This window comes from Giraffa tippelskirchi, chromosome 1 (genome assembly GCF_054371585.1).
Source record: "Giraffa tippelskirchi isolate mGirTip1 chromosome 1, T2T-mGirTip1v1.2.pri, whole genome shotgun sequence".
NCBI classification, from domain to species: Eukaryota; Metazoa; Chordata; class Mammalia; order Artiodactyla; family Giraffidae; genus Giraffa; species Giraffa tippelskirchi.
Window position 1 is genome coordinate 6,167,815 of NC_137275.1, and position 18,650 is coordinate 6,186,464.

Consider the following 18,650-nt stretch of genomic DNA (forward strand, 5'->3'; position numbering starts at 1 on the left):
TGTGCGCACATATTTTCTAAATAGGCTTTTAATATTTTTACTGAAAAAGTAATCTTGCTATTGTTTTGTGACTTTTTCTCCCCCAGATATTTTAAGAAAGATTGTACAGAAGAAGTTTGACCTCTCAAAGGAGTATGATAAGGTAATTTTGGATTGATGTATCTGTTATCAAAAAATGAGTATGAGCAAAATATTGGCTGACTTGAAAGTTAATCTTTAAATAACCAGTTATCCGTTAATTTAGCTAATATTTGTTTTGGCTTAGAAGTTTTATGGAATATTGAAACACCTTATAAATTCCATTTGAACTACAGAAGAAATTTCAAAAGTGGCATTTAGAGAAATATTTACCTTTTAAGCTGTATTTTATTCAAAATCTAAAAGTTCCTTAAATGAAGTCTTATGCTGTTTTATTTTTCAAGCCAAGGGAGGAGACCTCTAACAAATGGAGTGGTTTGAACACCCCTAGAAGCAGGGATGCATACTCATAATGCATGCATGTGCATGTGTAGAGGAAAAAGAGTGAATTCTGACCAGAGTGCTTCCACGAGGAGGTGACTCTGGTAAAGAAGATGAGCAGGGCTGGAGCAGGTGGGAGGTGGCTTTGCAGGTGGTCCAGGCTGCGGGGACCACGTGAGGGGAGGACGGGGTGTGAGAGGAGGAAGCCCACAGATGGAGCTGGTGGGTGAGGGGAGAGGAAGGCCAGGTGAGCTGGGGCCAGAGCAGGGCAGGGCCTTGAAGGCCCCGCTCAAGTGAGCGGCCAGTATTGTCAGAAAGTACCCAGGCACCATCATGTCTCTACTTAACTCCAAGGTTAGGGTTAGGGCGCTATGAATTCACACTATTTGCATCCACGAGATTAACTTCCTTCAAGAGACAAATGTGTTCTTTCAATTCTGGCTTATGATGAATGCCAGTTGCCAATAAAACAAATAGGCAAATGTTTGTTGCCATGAATGTTAGGATAATAAAGATTAGTTGAATCTGTTTGTCAAGCTATTAGTCCTGCAAGGTCAGACTGCCCATTCCAACCTTTCCTGGTATGAAGGTGATTGTCAAGACAACAATCAAAGGGACCAGCAGGACTTTTATTTATTTAATGGCCAGCACGACAAATATGAATGAAAGTGTCCCTGGTAGGTGTGAGGGCCCTGTACCAGGAGGGCAGTGAACCCATTTTGCCTGATGGTGGGAACAATGGCTGCATATTCTCAATTTGCAGTAAAATGATAGTTAAGACAAAACTGAATGTAAAAGCCAAGAGGAAAGCCTCATTTCATGGCTGTTTATGTGTATAAAAGAAAATGAGCCGTTTACTCCCTGGTGCCTACAGCCTGCCCTAATACCTTGGAAAGCATCTTTATTCTTCAGTTCCACTGGCTAAATTTATATCTTCCAGACATGATGCCCCGTGTCTGCCTGCCTCCGTGGGCAGAATAAAATGACTGTTGCTTTCATATTTATGTTAAAAATTTGCATGCCATTAGCAGCCCAGCCGGAACGCCAGTTAGCCCTGCAGAGGCATGGGAGGGTGAGAGGCCGAACTTCATCTGGGCCAGGCCTGGGGGGCCTAGGGCCTCGGATCATGAGGTGACTGGCCTGTTGACTATGAGCTGGCATTGGCTGCCACCATCCCTGGACAAGTCCTCTGTGGTTGGCTTGATATCAGGCCTGGAGTTCCTGTAGATTTGGGGGCCCCCTCGCTCCTGATTTCCTCTCCACCTAAGATACCTTTCCAAATGGATAAACACCGCTGGGATTGAGCTGGGGTGGAGAAAGGAGACAGAACTGGGCCCACATCAATGAACAGACTCCTGCCCTAGGCGTGAAACTGGGTTGCATTTTCCAGTAATCTAGGGAGAAGCCAGGGCGCCTTGGGAGGGGAGCTTTCTGATTGGCCTTAGTCAGGTAAATGCTCTCCAGAAGCAGAGCCTGAGTCAAGGACCTCAGGGTGAGTCACTTATTTGGGAAATTCCAGGAACCTTGGCTGGGGAGGGAGGTGAAACAGGAGGGAGGGCAGCTGCAGAGGGTGTGCCATTCCACCACCCACCACAGGGGGCGACAGAGCTCCAGCTGCGCTGGACCCTGTAGACACAGCATGGGAACTAGCCCATGGGAAGGTGCAGGGGCTGAGCGCTCTATACACCGAAACTGGAGAGGCACCTTAAGGGCCATTTGGGGCAGGGGACAGTGTTAATCCCTAAGCACTCTGACCTTCCATGGTTCTGGAAGATGCCTTTGAGCACAGGTACCAATAGTAAGAAGTCTGGGGAGGCACACAGAGATGGCTAAGGTCCCGGGCCTTGGGTGGGCTCCACAGCATCTTCTATACTGGTCATGCCCACTGGGTGTAATATGCACGGTCATACAGGCACCCTCTGCCCAGCTGAGTGACCCTTGGGAGTCATTCAGCTGTCCATGTCCTGAGCTCGTTTCATCTGGTGAGCCCACAGTAGCCGGGGCAGCTGAGTTGGTGATCTCTGGACAGGGGCTCTTTCAGTGAACTTCATTCCGTGGGAAGTTGGAAGCTGTCAATAGGTGTAGACCTTTGTTCCAAGGGGCAGCCTTGACTCTGGATGGAAATATGACTCCTTCCGACGGAACTGCCTCCTCCTTCAACCTCAGCTGAATGTACAAAGTAGTACTTTAAAATCTGTGGTCTCGTTCTCCTCCAGAGAGTTTTTAAAACACTTTTTCTCTCTTTGTTTAATGTATTCACTTAATGAGTATTTACAGAGTGCACACTAGGAGCAATGCATAATAGGAGGACAAGCATGTGAAAGTAATGTCTTTACTCCAAGAATTTGCAGTTGGTGCAAAAGAGGTCGTGGGGTTACACTTGTGTATTCTGGGACATTGTGAGCTGAATTGTGTCCAAAACTCATACGCTGAAGTGCTAATCCCCTGTGGCTCAGAATGGGATTGTATTTAGAGGTAAGGTCTTTAAAGGGGTGATTACGTAAAAATGGGGTCATTCGGGTGGGTGTTAATCTAGTCTGACTAGTCTCCTTCTAAGAAGAGATTAGGACACAGACAGAAAAGTCTATGTGGAGACAGGAAGAAGATGGCCATCTGCAAGCCAAGGAGAGAGGCATTAAAAGAAACTAACCCCGTCCACACCTTGACTTTAGACTTATCAGCCTCCAGAACTATGAGAAAATAAATTTCTGTTCTTCATGCCACCCAGCCCTGGTATTTGGTTATAGCAGCCCCAGCCAGCTGGTGCAGTAGATGCCTGGAAGGCAGGATGGAGAGGGATACACACGCCATGAGAAGCTCTGATCCAAGACTGTGAACGTGCTGAGGATAGAGAGTGCGCTTGCACTCGGGGAAATAAGGAAATCTCCAGAGTGGCACCAGCACGCAAAGGAACAACGAGAAATAAAGCTGGGAGAGTCCATGAGAAATAAAGCTCTGCTTCCATTTGTAAACCTGGCTCAAAGCACAAAACTTCTCCTATGCTTCTTTTATTTTTAAGATTTTTTTTGATGTGGACGGTGTTTATGTTTTTACTGAATTTGTTACACAATTGTCGAACACCATTACTTCTGCTATTTCTGTACTGGTTTTTTGGCTGTGAGGGATGTTGGGTCCTAGATTCCTGACTAGGAGTGGAACCCGCATCTCCTGCATTGAGAGGCCAAGTCTTAGCCACTGGACCACCAAGAAGCCCCTCCACTGCTTCTTGAAGCATGTTCTTAAACTGTCACCTTCCACTTTGTGATAATAAGAGCCATCATTTCTTGTCTGCTATGTTCCAAGCACTGGATTAGCAGTTTTTTTAATTGTCTCTAATCCTGACAACACCTGTCCAAGACAATCCTGCACTCAGAGAATCTAGGGAACTGAGGTCACCCAAAGGCTGGATGGCGACACTGGGGTCTGTACCCAGGCCAGGCTAACTCTGAGCACATCAACAAAAATGAGGCTCACTCCAGGTCAGCGTGCTGTCATCCTAAGGAGACTCATTGGGAGGAGCGGCTTCCATTCAAGTATCTTGAGGTGTGAGCACAGAGGGTGAGAGCCCCTGAGCTGCGCCTTTTACCTACGAAACCATGAAAGATTACTGTGTGTAATTCCCCTGGCAAGAAATGGTCAGGCAGAAGTGGAAGACCTGGAGTGGAAGAGAATTTGGAGTTATGGAGCCATGAGGAGATCTGAGGATCAGACAGATGAAGCTATAGAAATCCGAGAAACAACTTGAATAACCCTCGTTTTTTGTTTTTTTTTTACTTGTGTTTGGGTTTTTATTTTTTTTTTTAATTAATTTATTTTTTATTGAAAGATAATTGCTTTATAGAATTTTGCTGTTTCCCATCAAACCTCAACATGAATCAGCCATAGGTATACATAAATCCCCTCCCTTTTGAAACTCCCTCCCATTGAATAACCCTCGTTTGCTAGCATTTGCATAATACAGGCTCCGTGGCAGACACCCGAGAACATGCTTTGCAAACAGTAAGTCTTAGTGTTCACAGGAGTAGACTACCCTCAGCAGAGGTGTTTAGGTCGCAATTAAATACATTCATCCATTCTGTCCTGAGCTTTCAGCACTCAGGGCATGAGCCAAGCCCTGGGCTTGCGATGCAAAATGAGCTATGCAAAGCAATCCTGATGTGGAAGGATATATTTCCCCTGAGGACCAGTGGGTGTGGGCCAGCCCTTCCTCAGACTCACCTGCTGGCTGACTGTAAACAAGGGAAACAGTGCAACATCACCTGTCTCACTGCTCACTTGGGGTTTCCGCAGGAAGAAACTCTCAGCCTAGCTGTCAGAGTGGTGCCTGCTCAATTAAAGGACAAGGTTGCTATCTTCAAGGAATGCACGGTATCGGATAATTTAGGTAGTGACTTGGGATCACCTCCCACCGATGACCCATAAGTGTCACCCACACCTCTAAAACTTTTCAGGGGAAGTTCCCCCAGCCCCACAGCCCCCCTCCCCCCTGCCATCTTTTATATTCTGAGCATCACTGACGGCAGGACTTCGAGTTTCCTTGCGATGACTTCCTGAAGTGTGGCCATGGTTCGGCTCCACTCCACTTGGCTGACGCTCCTCTAGACTCAACTGGGCTGGAACTCCTCATTCTTTTCAGCCCTCAGTTACTATGCTTCCCTGTCTTGGATGAGATAGATGGATGGCATCACCAACTCAATGATGAGTTTCAGCAAGCCCTGGGAGTTGGTGAGGGACAGGGAAGCCTGGCGTGCTGCAGCCCATGGGGTCGCAAAGAGTTGGACACGACTGAGCGACTGAACCGAACTGAACTGTCTTGGAGCTTCCTCTGGGGTCAGGTGCAGGGCTTGGGACTAATTGCTGAGGCCTCAGTCCCGACCTCGCCAGAGCTAACAGTCCTTGGATATTGATTCATCACTTTGTAAATGTCAGGTCATCAATCCAGGTGGGTTTGTGATGTTTGAAACCCAACCTCTGTGTTTGCAAAAGTATAACAATGACTCTGTTCTCCTTTCATACATGAATCACCTCCTTCTTTTTTAAAAAACAAGGGACAGTCTCATAACTTGAGCAAATTTCTCATTGTGGGAAGCTCATTACTTTGCTGTGGATCAGTTTTTGCCGGTCGCTGACAATCCCCCATCTCTGGACCACTGTTTAGGGATTATTGGTTTTAGGTGATGTGGCTCCTTCTCTCTTCTCTCCATTAGCTTGTCTAATTGTGATCCGGCACCTCTCGTAAGACAGGTCCCGGACCGAACATCTGGGAGAGACGGTGAGTGTGATGGTCACGGTCCTCGCCCTCCTGGAGCTGCAGGTCACATGGGAGCCATCACTCCACACGATGGAAGGCCTGTGAAAGGGCGGGTGTAGGACCCCATGGCAGCATGAAGAAAGAATGTACAGCCAACCCAGACGTGGTTATCAGGACAGACTTCCTGGAGGAAGCAACATCCACACTCAGACTCGAGTTTCCTCAGGAGAAGAGTGATAGGAATAATGTTCAAGCTGGGGGGGAGCTCAAAGTGAGGAAGGGCGAGAGAGCACGGTGCTTTCTAGGGACTCGAGTGACCAAGAAGAAAGGGGCCAGGAAGCCAGGAGTAAGTAAGATAGGACCACATGGAGAAGTTTGAATTAAACGTGGTGGGACCCCATGGCGTGCTGCTAAGCAAGAGAATGACATCATCAGATTGTCATTTCAGAAAGGACACCTGGAAGGTGGAGCCTTGGGTTCTGGTGTTTAGGCAACCCCGTGGTTTATGGGCACCCTGTGGTTAGGGTGTTAAGCATTTGTAACTTTCCCTCTAATTCCTGGGTCCCTAACTGGTTAGCACACTGATAAAGAGCCTTTCAAGAAACCCCGCTGCCAGTTCAAGTGGGAGCCCTGGAACCCGACTCTCCCCGAAAGGCCGTTTCTCCCGTCAGTGTTCCTTGTGTGTCCTTCTCTCCGTTCTCAGAGGCGGTTAATGGCTCCAGTAACGTTTTCTGTTTTCTTGATGCATGCTGCCTGTGCTTGCACAAACTCGGCGACGGCTCTGCCTTCCTCAGCCAGAAAACGTGGTCTTGACTCTGAAGGTAATGCCCTCGCTTGCTGTTCCATGTTGCTCTGTGTAAAGCCCGCTGTGACGCTTTTGCCAAAACTCCCCCTGTCCTCTCCACTGTGATGGTTTTTAAATTGTTTCCTTTTTGTTTCTGCCATCGTCTTCATCCTCTCTTTCAGCTCTAGTAGTCCAGGAAAGAATAAGAAACCATCCTGGCAAGCTTAAAATCTCAATCTTTTCTTCAACGTAACCCACAAAGCCCTCTGGAGATCTTGGTGTATCAGGATAATATTTAGGTCCTTGCCAGATCTTGGCCAGACTTCAGTCTAGACGTGAACTCTGGAAATGACATATCTTGTTCCAGATACCTTTTGACCCAGTATTTAGTCTTCCCTGGTGGCTCAGATGGTAAAGAATCTGCCTACAGTGCCGGGTTCGATTCCTGGGTTGGGAAGATCCCCTGGAGAAGGGAACGACTACCCACTCCAGTACTCTTTCCTGGAGAATCCCATGGACAGAGGAGCCTGGCAGGCTACAGTCCATGGGGTCGAAAAGAGTCGGACACCACTGAGTGACTTTTGCTTCACTTCACTTCATTGGAAAGCTTATATACAAAATATAATAAAGTTCGTATCTGGAACTAAAGATAGTACATCTAAAACATTTCAATACACCTTCTCTCCTAGATTTGAGGTTCTGTGTCTCCTAGGATTCAGAAAGGATTTTAAATTCCTTTAGAAGTAGTAACAATTTTAAAAAGTAGCTACAATTTAGAATACTTGCTGAGAAATGATAGCAGAATAAGTAAGAGTTTGGTGTGTCTAGAGCTGTTTTCACAATTGGCCAGTGATGTGAGTCCTCAAGGGAGGGTTATATACCAGCAAATAATGACTCTTCATGGCCCTAGTATCTGGCTTATTTTAAGGAGTATGTTTGATGAATGCATCAAAAATTCACTATTTTTCCTTTTTATCCTTTTAACCTTATAGGATAAAGGATATCTAACTATATGGAATTAGGTAATATTCAAGTGCCATGTACACCTAGTTTAATGCTCATGATAAGCATTTGCCCACAGAGTTAGCTAATGTTGATTGAACATTTGCTGTGTGCCGGGCACTTTGCTAGCTGTTTACACATCAGCTCATTTAATTATCTGTCCCTCTCAATCTGCTAATGATGTTAACCCTAACGTAACATTTCCTGCTTTAGAGAATTAAAAGCCTCCTCTGCTGGGATTCAGAGCCTGTTCTTAGAGTCCCAAGTTCAGTGCTGTCTCACAAGGACATCACGTTTGCTCACAGGAACAAGACTTGGGTTTCGTTTTCCTTTGCTCTGCTTGGCTTCAGAATGTCTTGCTCTCTAGCTGCTCCAGTAGTTGCAAACCACCAACCTGTAGCTTTTCTGCATTCTTTCACAGTGTCTTCCTTTATGTAGGTCTGAGTAGCTTGAGGATAGGAGGACTGGAACGAGAACAAGTGTTAGCCTCCTGGCGCGTTAATTTTTACTTAGCGGGAATAAAGACAGCCGTGCTTATGAAAACAGGTTTCAGTCACGTGATTGTGTCTAGAAATTGGGCTAGTTAGGAACCTAGGGACTTGTGAGATGAAGGCTGCTGAGCCCCGTCCCACCAGCCTGAAAGGGGCACTTATGGAGCATTTGCTCATGCCAGGTGCTTTCCTTGGCATCTCATTGCTAACCATATATGATCTGCAGTGTTCACAATGACTTTACAAGGTATGTATTTTTATTCCCAGTACCTGGGTGAGGAAACTAATATGTTTGATTTGGAAAGATTGAGCCTTTTTTCCCTAAATTTAGATATATTCCAGATTCTTCTATAACGATGAATTTGTCATTAATTGATCCTATCCAAACTACTGTGAATCCTGAATAACTACTGCTGGTTCTATCTTTCTGGTGAAAAACACCCTTGGTATGTGTGTTTTTAGTCGTTCAGTCATGTCTGGCTCTTTGCGATCCCATGGATGGTAGCCTTGCCAGGCCCTTCTGTCCATGGGACTTTTCCCAACAAGAATACTGGAGTGAGCTGCCATTTCCTCCTCCAGGGGATTGACCTTCCCGCCCAGGGACTGAAGCCGTGTCTCCTGCAGTTCCTGCATTGCAGGCAGATTCTTTAGTGCTGAGCCATTGGGGCTTATTCATTATGCAAGGAGTTCTGGCAAAATTTATCATGCCATTTGAAAACAAAGTACCTTTGAAAGTGAAAGTGGAAGAATTAATCTCTCAGTCATATCCGACTCTTTGGGGTTGAAATTAAACCATTTGCAACTTGACTTTGCATTTGGATATTTTCCTGGAAGTTGGAAGAAGATCTTTTCCAGAACTGACTCACTGAAGTCAGTGAGAAGAACTGACTCATTTGAAGAGACCCTGATGCTGGGAAAGATTGAAGGCAGGAGGAGAAGGGAACCGACAGAGGATGAGATGGCTGTATGGCATCACCGACTGAATGGACATGAGTTTGAGTAGGCTCCAGGAGTTGGTGATGGACAGAGAAGCCTGGCATGCTGCAGTCCATGGGGTCACAAAGAGTCAGACACGACTGAGTGACTGAACCGACTGACTGAAAGAAGATAGCAACTGCTTGATCCCATATTCTGACAACTCAAATCTCTGCATCCTTTGTTTCAGGAATAATCTTCAAAATGGACACACACACATGCACGCACACCTCCGAAGCTTTAACCCATGATGGCAAATAGGTTAAAAGCATGAAATGTGTACGCTGTGGAATGTTCTCCATGTAATTTGTGTCACAGTATGTGCTGTTTCTTTTGTTTGACTTGCAGATTATCTACTATGAGATCGGGATTATTATCTGTGCTGCCCTGGGATTGCTGTTTATTATTCTGATGCCTCTGGTGGGATTTTTCTTTTGTCTGTGTCGTTGCTGTAACAAGTGTGGTGGAGAAATGCACCAGCGACAGAAGAAAAGCGGTCCCTTCCTCAAGAAATACTTTACAATCTCCCTCCTGGTGATCTGTGTGTTCATAAGGCAAGTAGAACCCTGGACAACAGCTGAGTGGGTTTGAGGCTGATGAGCAATACTTGTGTTTAACTGTTAAGCACATGAGCTTGAAACAACAAGAGAATACAGAAACAGAAAAAAAAAAAAAAACCCAGAAAAGAGAGAACAAAGATGCTTGTCCCGAGTATCACTATAAACAGAAGTTGGCACTGTCATTGGGCTGCTCTAGTTTAGGTGATAAGCCAACCTCGTGATATTTTTTTCATTTTGAAGACATCTGAATAAATTCTGGGCCTGCAGGAAGCATTCGCCTTCCAGGACAGCACCTCCTTCCTCTTAAATAGCTCTCTCGAGACAGGGACTGTGCCAGATGGCAGAGCAAGTATTTACTAGCTGATCTTTGTGTCCCAAGGGGTCTTTTTTTAAAAAGTTGTTTTTTGTTTTTTTTTTTTAAATTGAAGATCAGTTGATTTACAGTATGTTACTTTCGGATGTATAGCACAATGATTCAGTTATATGTATATGTGTGTGTGTGTGTATATATACATATATACATACATACATATATTCCTTTTCAGATTCTTTTCTTTTAAGCATTATTGCAAAATATTGAGTATAATTCCCTACGCTCTACAGATGGGTAGCATCCTTGAATTGGAGGATTTAGAATATTGTTGGATGGAATTAGCTTCCTTAATCATATAGCCAGTTTTCTTGATCTTTACAATTATGCTGGAAACCTGTCTTCCTTTTTTTTTTTTTATAAGTTTGTTCAATGTAGATTCTTATTGTGAGAAAGACATCTGTTCACTATACCTCTTTCCCCATTGAAAACGATAATTACGCTTGCAGTCACAGCTTCTTGAGAGAATGATCTTCAAAACCGTGACTCAGAGTAGGGAATGACTGTGTGGACGTGGGGCTAGGGCTTGGGATGAATTGGGAGATTGAGATTGGCGTACGTGCACTGCCATGTGTGAAACAGAGTGGAGAGCTGCTGTACAGCACAGAGAGCCCAGCTCAGTGCTCTGTGACAGCCGAGAGCGTTAGGATGGGTGTGGAGGGTGGGAGGCAGGCCTCGGAGGGTGGGGAGACGTGTATGCATATGGCTGATTCACTTCACTGTATGGCAGAAACTAACACAACATTGTGAAACAGCTGTACCCCAGTTTAATAAAACATAGCATCAAGACTATTCCTGAGTTAAAAATCAATAACACATACGTAAATCTAGAAATCTAGCTCCTTCAGGGACTGCTCTGGTGGTCAGTGGTTAAGACTCTGTGCTTCCAATGAAGAGGGTGTGGGTTCGATCCGTGGTCAGGAAACTTAAGATCCCACGTGCTATGCATGCAGTGTGGCCAAAAAAAATAAAATAAAAGTCAATAAATTAAAAAAAAATAAGAATCTAGCTCCTATAGGGTACTGTGTTCTCTAAACATTTCTTTCAGTGTTTTGCATGGTAATCTGGAGGCAAGTGCCTGTACCCTAGTGATGCATTACCCGGTTATAGAATTTGTGTATTCTGGTTTTGTCTGTGTTCTTCCTTTTGGAAATAATATGGAACCCTCTCTTGAAGCCTGGAGCACACTTCATAACTTAGGATGTTTCTCCAGCAGCCCCTGCTGCTGCCAGAAGTTTTCAGTGGACTGGAGGATCAGAAGGACACTGCTTTTAAGATGAGGACAATTGTTGTTGTATAGTCGCTAATTTGTGTCCGACTCTTTTGTGACCCCATGGATTGTAGACCTCCAGGCTCCTCTGTCCATGGGATTTCTTGAGTCCAAATCAGATCCCTCCAAGAGGAATGTGGTTCATGATCTTGGCACCCTGGTGGTGATATTTGGGCATCTTTCCACATTCCCTCATCCATTCAATGAGCTTGTCATATCCAGATATAAAGTGCCTATGACATGAGTGATGCTGAGCTGCAAGGAGACCCAGAGACAGTGAGGAGTGGCAGTCACATCCTCCTTGATGTGTCTGCAAGCATCACAGTTGCTTGATAGCCGTGAGAAAGATTTTTCAAGTTTCACTAAAGAACTGATATTGGGGAATTTGAGCAGAAAACAGACATTAAATAGAACAATTTAAAGTTCCAAAGTTCTGGCTGCAAACCAAAGGAAAAAAGTTCTTTAAGTGTGGCTATCATTAGAGGCATGGAGAGAGGTACTATCTGGGGAGCTAATAGTTCCCCAGCTAATTTCGTGCACCTTGGTTTGACTACCAGGGAGTTTGTGTGTGCGTTTTGTCTGTAAGACAGGGGTGTTGAGTCTCCTCTCTCTTTCCTGTTTCCCTGTGTGTCTCTGTCTCTTGGTTTGTAATTTGAATCTGACTGCTTTCACACACTGAATTCTGAAAGGCAGCTTAAGGTTGGGGCAATGGTAATTCCAGATGTCCGCAGTCTCTCTGCTTTATGTTTGAAGTATTTTCAGGAATGTACAGACCCTACAGCTGGGGGAGTAGTTACCAGAGGAATGTCAGTTACAGCCCAAGACTAGTCAGAACTTGTGCATTTCCTTGAAGCCTGAAACTTACATCCTTCATTCATCCAGAGTCTTGAACTAAGGTACCTCTACTTCTCTGCACACCCCTGGACATCAAAGATGAGGTTCAGGTGACAAAGTGTCTTTTGAAAATACTTGTCCTTGGGGCTTCTTGTTAGCATGATTACTTAATAGTTTTTACTTCATGTAGATACATGTTATGCAAAGATATATAAATGTCAAAGCTTCAATGTCAGCAATAAGCTTGGCTTTCATTTTATATAAAATGAATGCTACATAAATTTTTTTATTCTTGAGAACTCAGACTCATCAAACACATTTAGATGAGTTTTTTTCTCTTGAGTATATTTTAGTTTAGAAAATCATTTAAAAAATACATCTGTGATTCTATAATCTTCTGTACATTCAGTGAAGATATTTTCCCACTCAAGTAAAACTTATAATTGAATATCATAATTTTAAATTCAATGTAGTTAAACCAAAGTGGATCCACTCTTTGAGGCTGTGACAAATTTTAAACTAATTTATTTCACATAATACATTGAATTTATATACAAATTATAAATAGGTCTAAATAAGAAGAATATTGAGATTGTTTTGTTTACTTTAAATTCAGACTAGAAGTTTAAACTTCTTTATTTTGAATTTTAAAAATTTAAATAGTGATTTTTAAGTCATCCTTTTAGAACACCTACTTGTTTGTAAGTTTCTTCAACATCATGAGTTGTTTTAAATGTTTGCAAGTAATCAAAACTAGCCAAGAAGATTAAAAACCAGAGGAAAACAGAAATATCTGTAGTATGACTAGATAAAAAGGAGGAGAAACTATGTCCACAAAATCAGAATATTAGATAAAAATAAGAGGAGTGTCCACAAAATCAGAAGGCAGAAGGAGAAAGAAAAAGAGGTGTTAGTATATGCTTCCAAAGACCTCAGCAGAGATTGAATACTACTGATATTTAATCTTTGTATGTGATTTTTTTTTTTTTTAAAGTCCTTTCAGAAGCCCAGAGCAGTCCACTTGCCTTTTATCAGGTTCAGTCCTATTTTGTGGTTCTATACTAAGTGTTACATTCAAAAAGAAGTTGGTTTTTAAATGTCTTGATTTTTTTCATACATCCTATTTTGGAAAAAATTTTAAAATCTTTTCTTTCTAATTGAGAAAGGCGTAGGTGTCAAGGAGAAAGATCCCCTGGTATATGTGGAATGTATGTGGTCATGTTCTTTCTCCTTTTGAGCTTTTCCCACGGCAGCTGTGGAATGTTCGAATTCCACAGACATTGATGTATGTTTACGTAAGTCTGTTTGACCGTCAGCAGTAGATTACATCGCCGCGTCTTACGGTGGACTCTTTAAGCAGATGTGTCTTGCTCCAGAAAAAACAGGTTTTCTCTCCTTTCTTTCCTTTGCATTTATCATCACTGAATTTTTCAGAATTTCAAAAAGGTTGTAAGCAACAAGAAAAGGGACAGCTGTGCCTTTATTTCTCCAGCATGCAGTTGTTGCTAAGTGTACCGGTACAATGTCAGCTTTTGCCAGTTACTGTGGTGAAAACTGAATCCCAGTCAGTTTTCAGGAAGGTGGCTCTTTTCAAAGTTCATTTTTGTTGTTGGTCTTAGGATGTGATGTCAATTCTGGGTTTGCAGGCCACAAACTTCTAGAAAAGAAATCGAGCTAGCATGCCTGGAAAATCATGAGACTTTTTAATGAGAGGGCTAGTTTTTTAAAATTGAAACTGAAATTGAAAAGTTATCTTTAAAAAGTAAGAGGTCAGTCACAGACTTAAAGCATTTATTTGGCTCTTATTGGTGAACTTCATTGTCAGTAGGAATTGGTAGAAGAAAATTGCTATCCCTCTTAAAGGTTTAGAAACTCTAAAAACTTTAAAACATTTACTTTTAAGTGTGTATGAGAGAAAAGTAGTCTGTCCATGCAAAATATAGAAAGTGTCATGTTAATATATCATAAAATAAATGCCCATCTTCTGCTAAAAACTTCAAGAGATTTTGTTGTACAACATAAAAGTATGTCTTTTCAATAGCTTAAAGTCTCTTTTTGTGTCAGTGCCAGAGAACTGTTAGTCATTTGGCTATAATTTGATTGAAATTTTATTCCCTTATAATGTGAGGTGAATCTCCCTCATTATCATTGTATCCTAAGAGCTGACTGAAAGTGAAAGTGTTAGTTGCTCAGTCAGGTCTGACTCTTTGCGACCCCATGGACTGTAGCCGCCAGGCTCATCTGTGCGTGGAATTTAATTCTCCAAGCAAGAATACTGGAGTGGGTTGCCATTCTGTTCTCCAGGGGTTCTTCTCGACCCAGGAATCAAACCCGGGTCTCCTGCATTGTAGGCAGGTTCTTTACCACCTGAGCCACTAAGGAAGCCCAATAGTTGACTGCTGGTCATTAAAAAAAAAACAAAACCAAAATATTAATTCATGTGATTTTTTTTTTTTTTGCCTAAAAGAACATTGAATAATAAGGAATGTCTAAATCAACAGCCACCCGCCCCCCAAAATGTAACTTTTAAATTCTCTTGTTGTTTATTCCTAAGTCGTGTCTAACTTTTTTGAGACTCCATGGACTGTAGCCCTCCAGGCTCCTCTGTCCGTGGGATTTCACAGGCAGGGATACTGGGGTAAGTTGCCATTTCCTTCTCCAGGGGATCTTCCTGACCCAAGGACCTGACTCTCCTCTCTTGCATTGGCGGGCGGTTTCTTTACCACTGAGCCGCCAGGGAAGCCCCCTTAGTTCTCTGTGCTGTGCCGTGCTTAGTCACTCAGTTGTGTCCGGCTCTCTGTGACCCCGTGGACAGTAGCCGGCCAGGTCCCTCTGTCCATGGGATTCTCCAGGCTAGAGTACTGGAGTGGTTTGACCAGGGATCAAACCCAGGTCTCCCACATTGCAGGTGAATTCTTTACCATCTGAGCCACCAGGGAAGCCCAAGAATACTGGAGTGGGTAGCCTATCCCTTTTCCAGAGAATCAAACCGGGGTCTCCCACTTTGCAGACGGATTCTTTACCAGGTGAGCTACCAGAGAAGCCCTCTGACTTCTATATTTCTGTTTAAATAAGAGTTATACAATTGGTTTGTGCAGTATTCAGAATTTTTTTTCTTTGATTTTCTGGTAGTATTTTAAAATGGGAAAAATTTTTTTTAAACAGGAAATTTTATTTAGATGCTAAGATTTTTGTGAATAATTGGAAGATCTGGCAACTCTGGTCTTCTTCCATCAAGGCAACACTTACTGGAGGCCCAGAGAATCTCTGCCATCACCACCTCTGATCACCCAGCTCCCTCAGTCCAGCCCACACACTTTGCCCTTCATGCTTTCTGCCTGCTTGCGTAGGCATTTGAATTTGCCATCTTCAATTTAAATATAAAATTTGCAGTGAGTTATGAGTATAAAAATCAGCTTTGAAAAGTTGCTGAATTCTGTCCTAGAATTCTGTTTAGTACAGTTTCTGAAAAATGATTCATGACTTTCATTTTAATTAGATTCATAACTGAGTAGCAGAAATGTGTCTTTTTAAATATGTTGGATTGAAAGTCAGCTGTTTTATTGCAATGATGTGTTTCCTGATTTATGTTTAGCGTAAAGGCGTTTATTTAGTAAAGGGATAGTTTCTGCCTGGGACACTCTGAAGCTATGGCTAATCTTCTAAATGGACCAGATGAAACAAAGCCCAGTCCTTAAATCCATCTGCACCGAGCATCCACCAAGGACACAAGACCCTGCATTACCCAAGGTTGACCAAGAAGCAGTTCCCACCTCTTTTTAGGGAAGTTCAGCGCAGGAGGAAATAAGGCAAAATAGAGTATGAAGTGAGAAAAACCCATCAGAACTTCAGGGTGAGCCTTCTGGGAGTTCAAGACAAGGGGTTCTCCTATCCAGGGGACTCAGGGAAAAGTTAACAACAAAACTGTTAGTTTGTAACCATCCAATGGAAGATTCAAAGTAGTCCATCCTAAAGTAAATCAGTCCTGAGTATTCTTTGGAAAGACTGATGCTGAAGCTGAAATTCCAGTACTTTGGCCACCTGATACGAAGAACTGACTCACTGGAAAAGACCCTGATGCTGGGAAAGATTGAAGGCAGGAGGAGAAGGGGACAACAGAGGATGAGATGGTTGAATGGCATCACTGACTCGATGGACATGAGTTTGAGTAAGCTCCAGGAGTTGGTGATGGACAGGGAAGCCTATATAGAGTCGGACGCGATTGAAGCAACTTAGCAGCAGCAGCAGCAGCAGCAGGGAAGCCTGGCGTGCTGCAGTCCATGGGGTTGCAAAGAGTCGGACACGACTGAGCGACTAAACTGACTGAATGGAAGGTTAGATGTTACAGATCATCCAACCTGGACTTGAACTTGCTGCTTGTTTCCCAAGTTCACTTTGACTTATATGAAAAATGGGTCTGGAGAATGATGAATGACAAATAACTTAGACGTGATGGGGACGAGCAAGGGCCTCTCATTGTGAAATCCTCTGGTGGGCAGAGGTATCAGGTGGTGATCCTGACTTACCGTATTGCTACTGCTGCTGCTAAGTCGCTTCAGTCGTGTCCGACTCTGTGCGACCCTATAGACGGCAGCCCACCAGGCTCCGCCGTCCCTACCGTGTAGAGGGGTGGAAATTTGGTGTGGTAAGTAAAACTCCAAGAATATTACTGTAACTCAACTTTTTTTTTCTTCTGTTGACATTACTTCAAAGTGGCTGTTCTGAGCTGTTTGGCCTTATTTTGCATGAACACATCATTTATTACTAATAGCCATTGTTGCTGTTGGAGAAGGAAATGGCAGCCCACTCCAGTATTCTTGCCTGGAAAATTCCATGGAGGGGAGCCTGGTGGGCCCCAGTCCATAGGGTTGCAAAGAGTCGGACACGCCTGAGCGACTGAGCATTATTGCTCTGGTGTCATTTCAACCTCATAAATACTAATGCAAACTTAAGACAGACAAAAATGGATCCTAAGGTAGTCCTCCAAGTGCCAGAGACTACTGTTAATTTCATTTTTAAAGATTATCGTCAGCATGAATGCAAGCGTAAATTCCTAGAGCCCTCAGGGACACCCAGTACCACCCTCCTTTGTCTCAGAAGCACTGGTCTAATGTCTTTTATAGTTTTGTGATACCAACTGACGCTCACACAAGGACAGGACTTTCTCAAGCTCACACAGTATGTGTTGTTGCAATTGTGGGACCAGACCCCAAATCTCGTGTTCCTGCTGCAGCGCAGTCCGCTGCACCTTGTTAACCATGAGAAAGAGTTTCCTCATTCTCTTACAGACTGTTGGGGGTTCGTTTGGAAAGACCAATGCACCTATATAATATTGCTATGGGAAACTATCTTTTTTTTCTCTTTTGAAAATTTTAATTTTTTAATTGAAGTATAGTTGATTTATCGTGTTCACTTCAGGTGTACATATCGCAGAGTGACTCAATTATACATACACACATATATGTATGTATATATATACATGCACATATAAGCGTATATACATACACGTATAATACATATATACATGTATGATATATGTGACACATATATACATATATGATGCATATGTGTGTATGTGTATATATAAAAGTTATTTAGTCATGTCTGACTCTTTGCAACCCCATGGACTGTAGCCCACCAGGCTCCTCTGTCCATGGGGATTTTCCAGGCAGAATACTGGAGTGGGTAGCCATTCCCTTCTCCTATATATACGTGTGTCTATATATATATACTTTAGATTCTTTTCCTGTATAGGTTATTACAAAATATTAAGCATAGTTCCCTGTGTTATATAGCAGGTCCTTAGGTCCTTGTTGGTTATTTGTTTTATATATAGTAGTGTGTATATGTTAATCCCAACCTCCTAATTTACCACCCCCCTTCTCCTTTGGTAACCAGACCAGAAATACTTCTTGGAATAACTCATGACCGAAATGGGGTAAACAGCTCCTCATTTATGCAAAACTGAGAGGTGTCCCGGGAACAGTTGAGACTTGGTGCAAAAAAGAGAGCTGGCCACCCTACTTGTTTACATATTAATATATAATTCTTAAGATGCTGCTTTTGGTGAAGAAGCAGAAGTCTTCATATTCTGCATCAGATTTTTCTCCAGTTTTCATATTATTTACAAAACTTTATTTTAGAAACATAATTACACCTTCTATTGGTTGGTTACAAACTAACAGTTCATTACAAGCTAACAGTTTTGTTAACTTCTGCAGATAACCTCTGTAGTGTGTATTATGAGTTTACGTAACTTCTTGCTGCCACCTAGTGGCAAAATCTAACAGGGCCTTGAGGATTAGTAGTTTTAAATGTAGCATTTTAATGTTTAAAAGCGTTGACACAAAAACAAACCAGTTGGTCAAATTAATTTGTCAAGAGATCGTTACTAATTAGTCAACATTAAGAGACCTTAAAATGATAAATGCATAAAATGTAGACATACACATAAATTTTAAGATATATATAAAAATATATAAAATAAAATGTAGACATTTCGGGTGGCTTGAAAAATATAGTTTTCATTTTCATGTAAAGCAGCTTTCATGCCAGATGTCTTTCATGTAGTGTATGTATATTTATTTACTTATTATTTATTTATTGTTTGCCACCAGTTGCGGTGGTCAGGCTCAGTGGTTGAGGCAGATGGAT

At 42.8% G+C, this 18,650-nt stretch overlaps 1 protein-coding gene across 50 annotated transcripts in view; it reads left to right on the top strand.

Annotated features, from left to right (window-relative positions):
• The window catches only part of PROM1 (prominin 1), a 139,950-nt gene that overhangs the window by 71,351 nt on the left and 49,949 nt on the right, over positions 1–18,650 (top strand). For 21 of the 50 annotated variants that reach the window (XM_081589115.1, XM_081590367.1, XM_081590523.1 and 18 more), the window contains 2 exons: positions 87–142; positions 9,311–9,516. In XM_081589115.1, the coding sequence (XP_081445241.1) occupies positions 87–142; positions 9,311–9,516 (262 nt within the window). Of the gene's footprint in view, positions 1–86; positions 159–6,458; positions 6,532–9,280; positions 9,517–18,650 lie in introns of those variants that run through there. The other 29 variants (XM_081588772.1, XM_081589654.1, XM_081588675.1 and 26 more) reach the window with 5 other exon arrangements.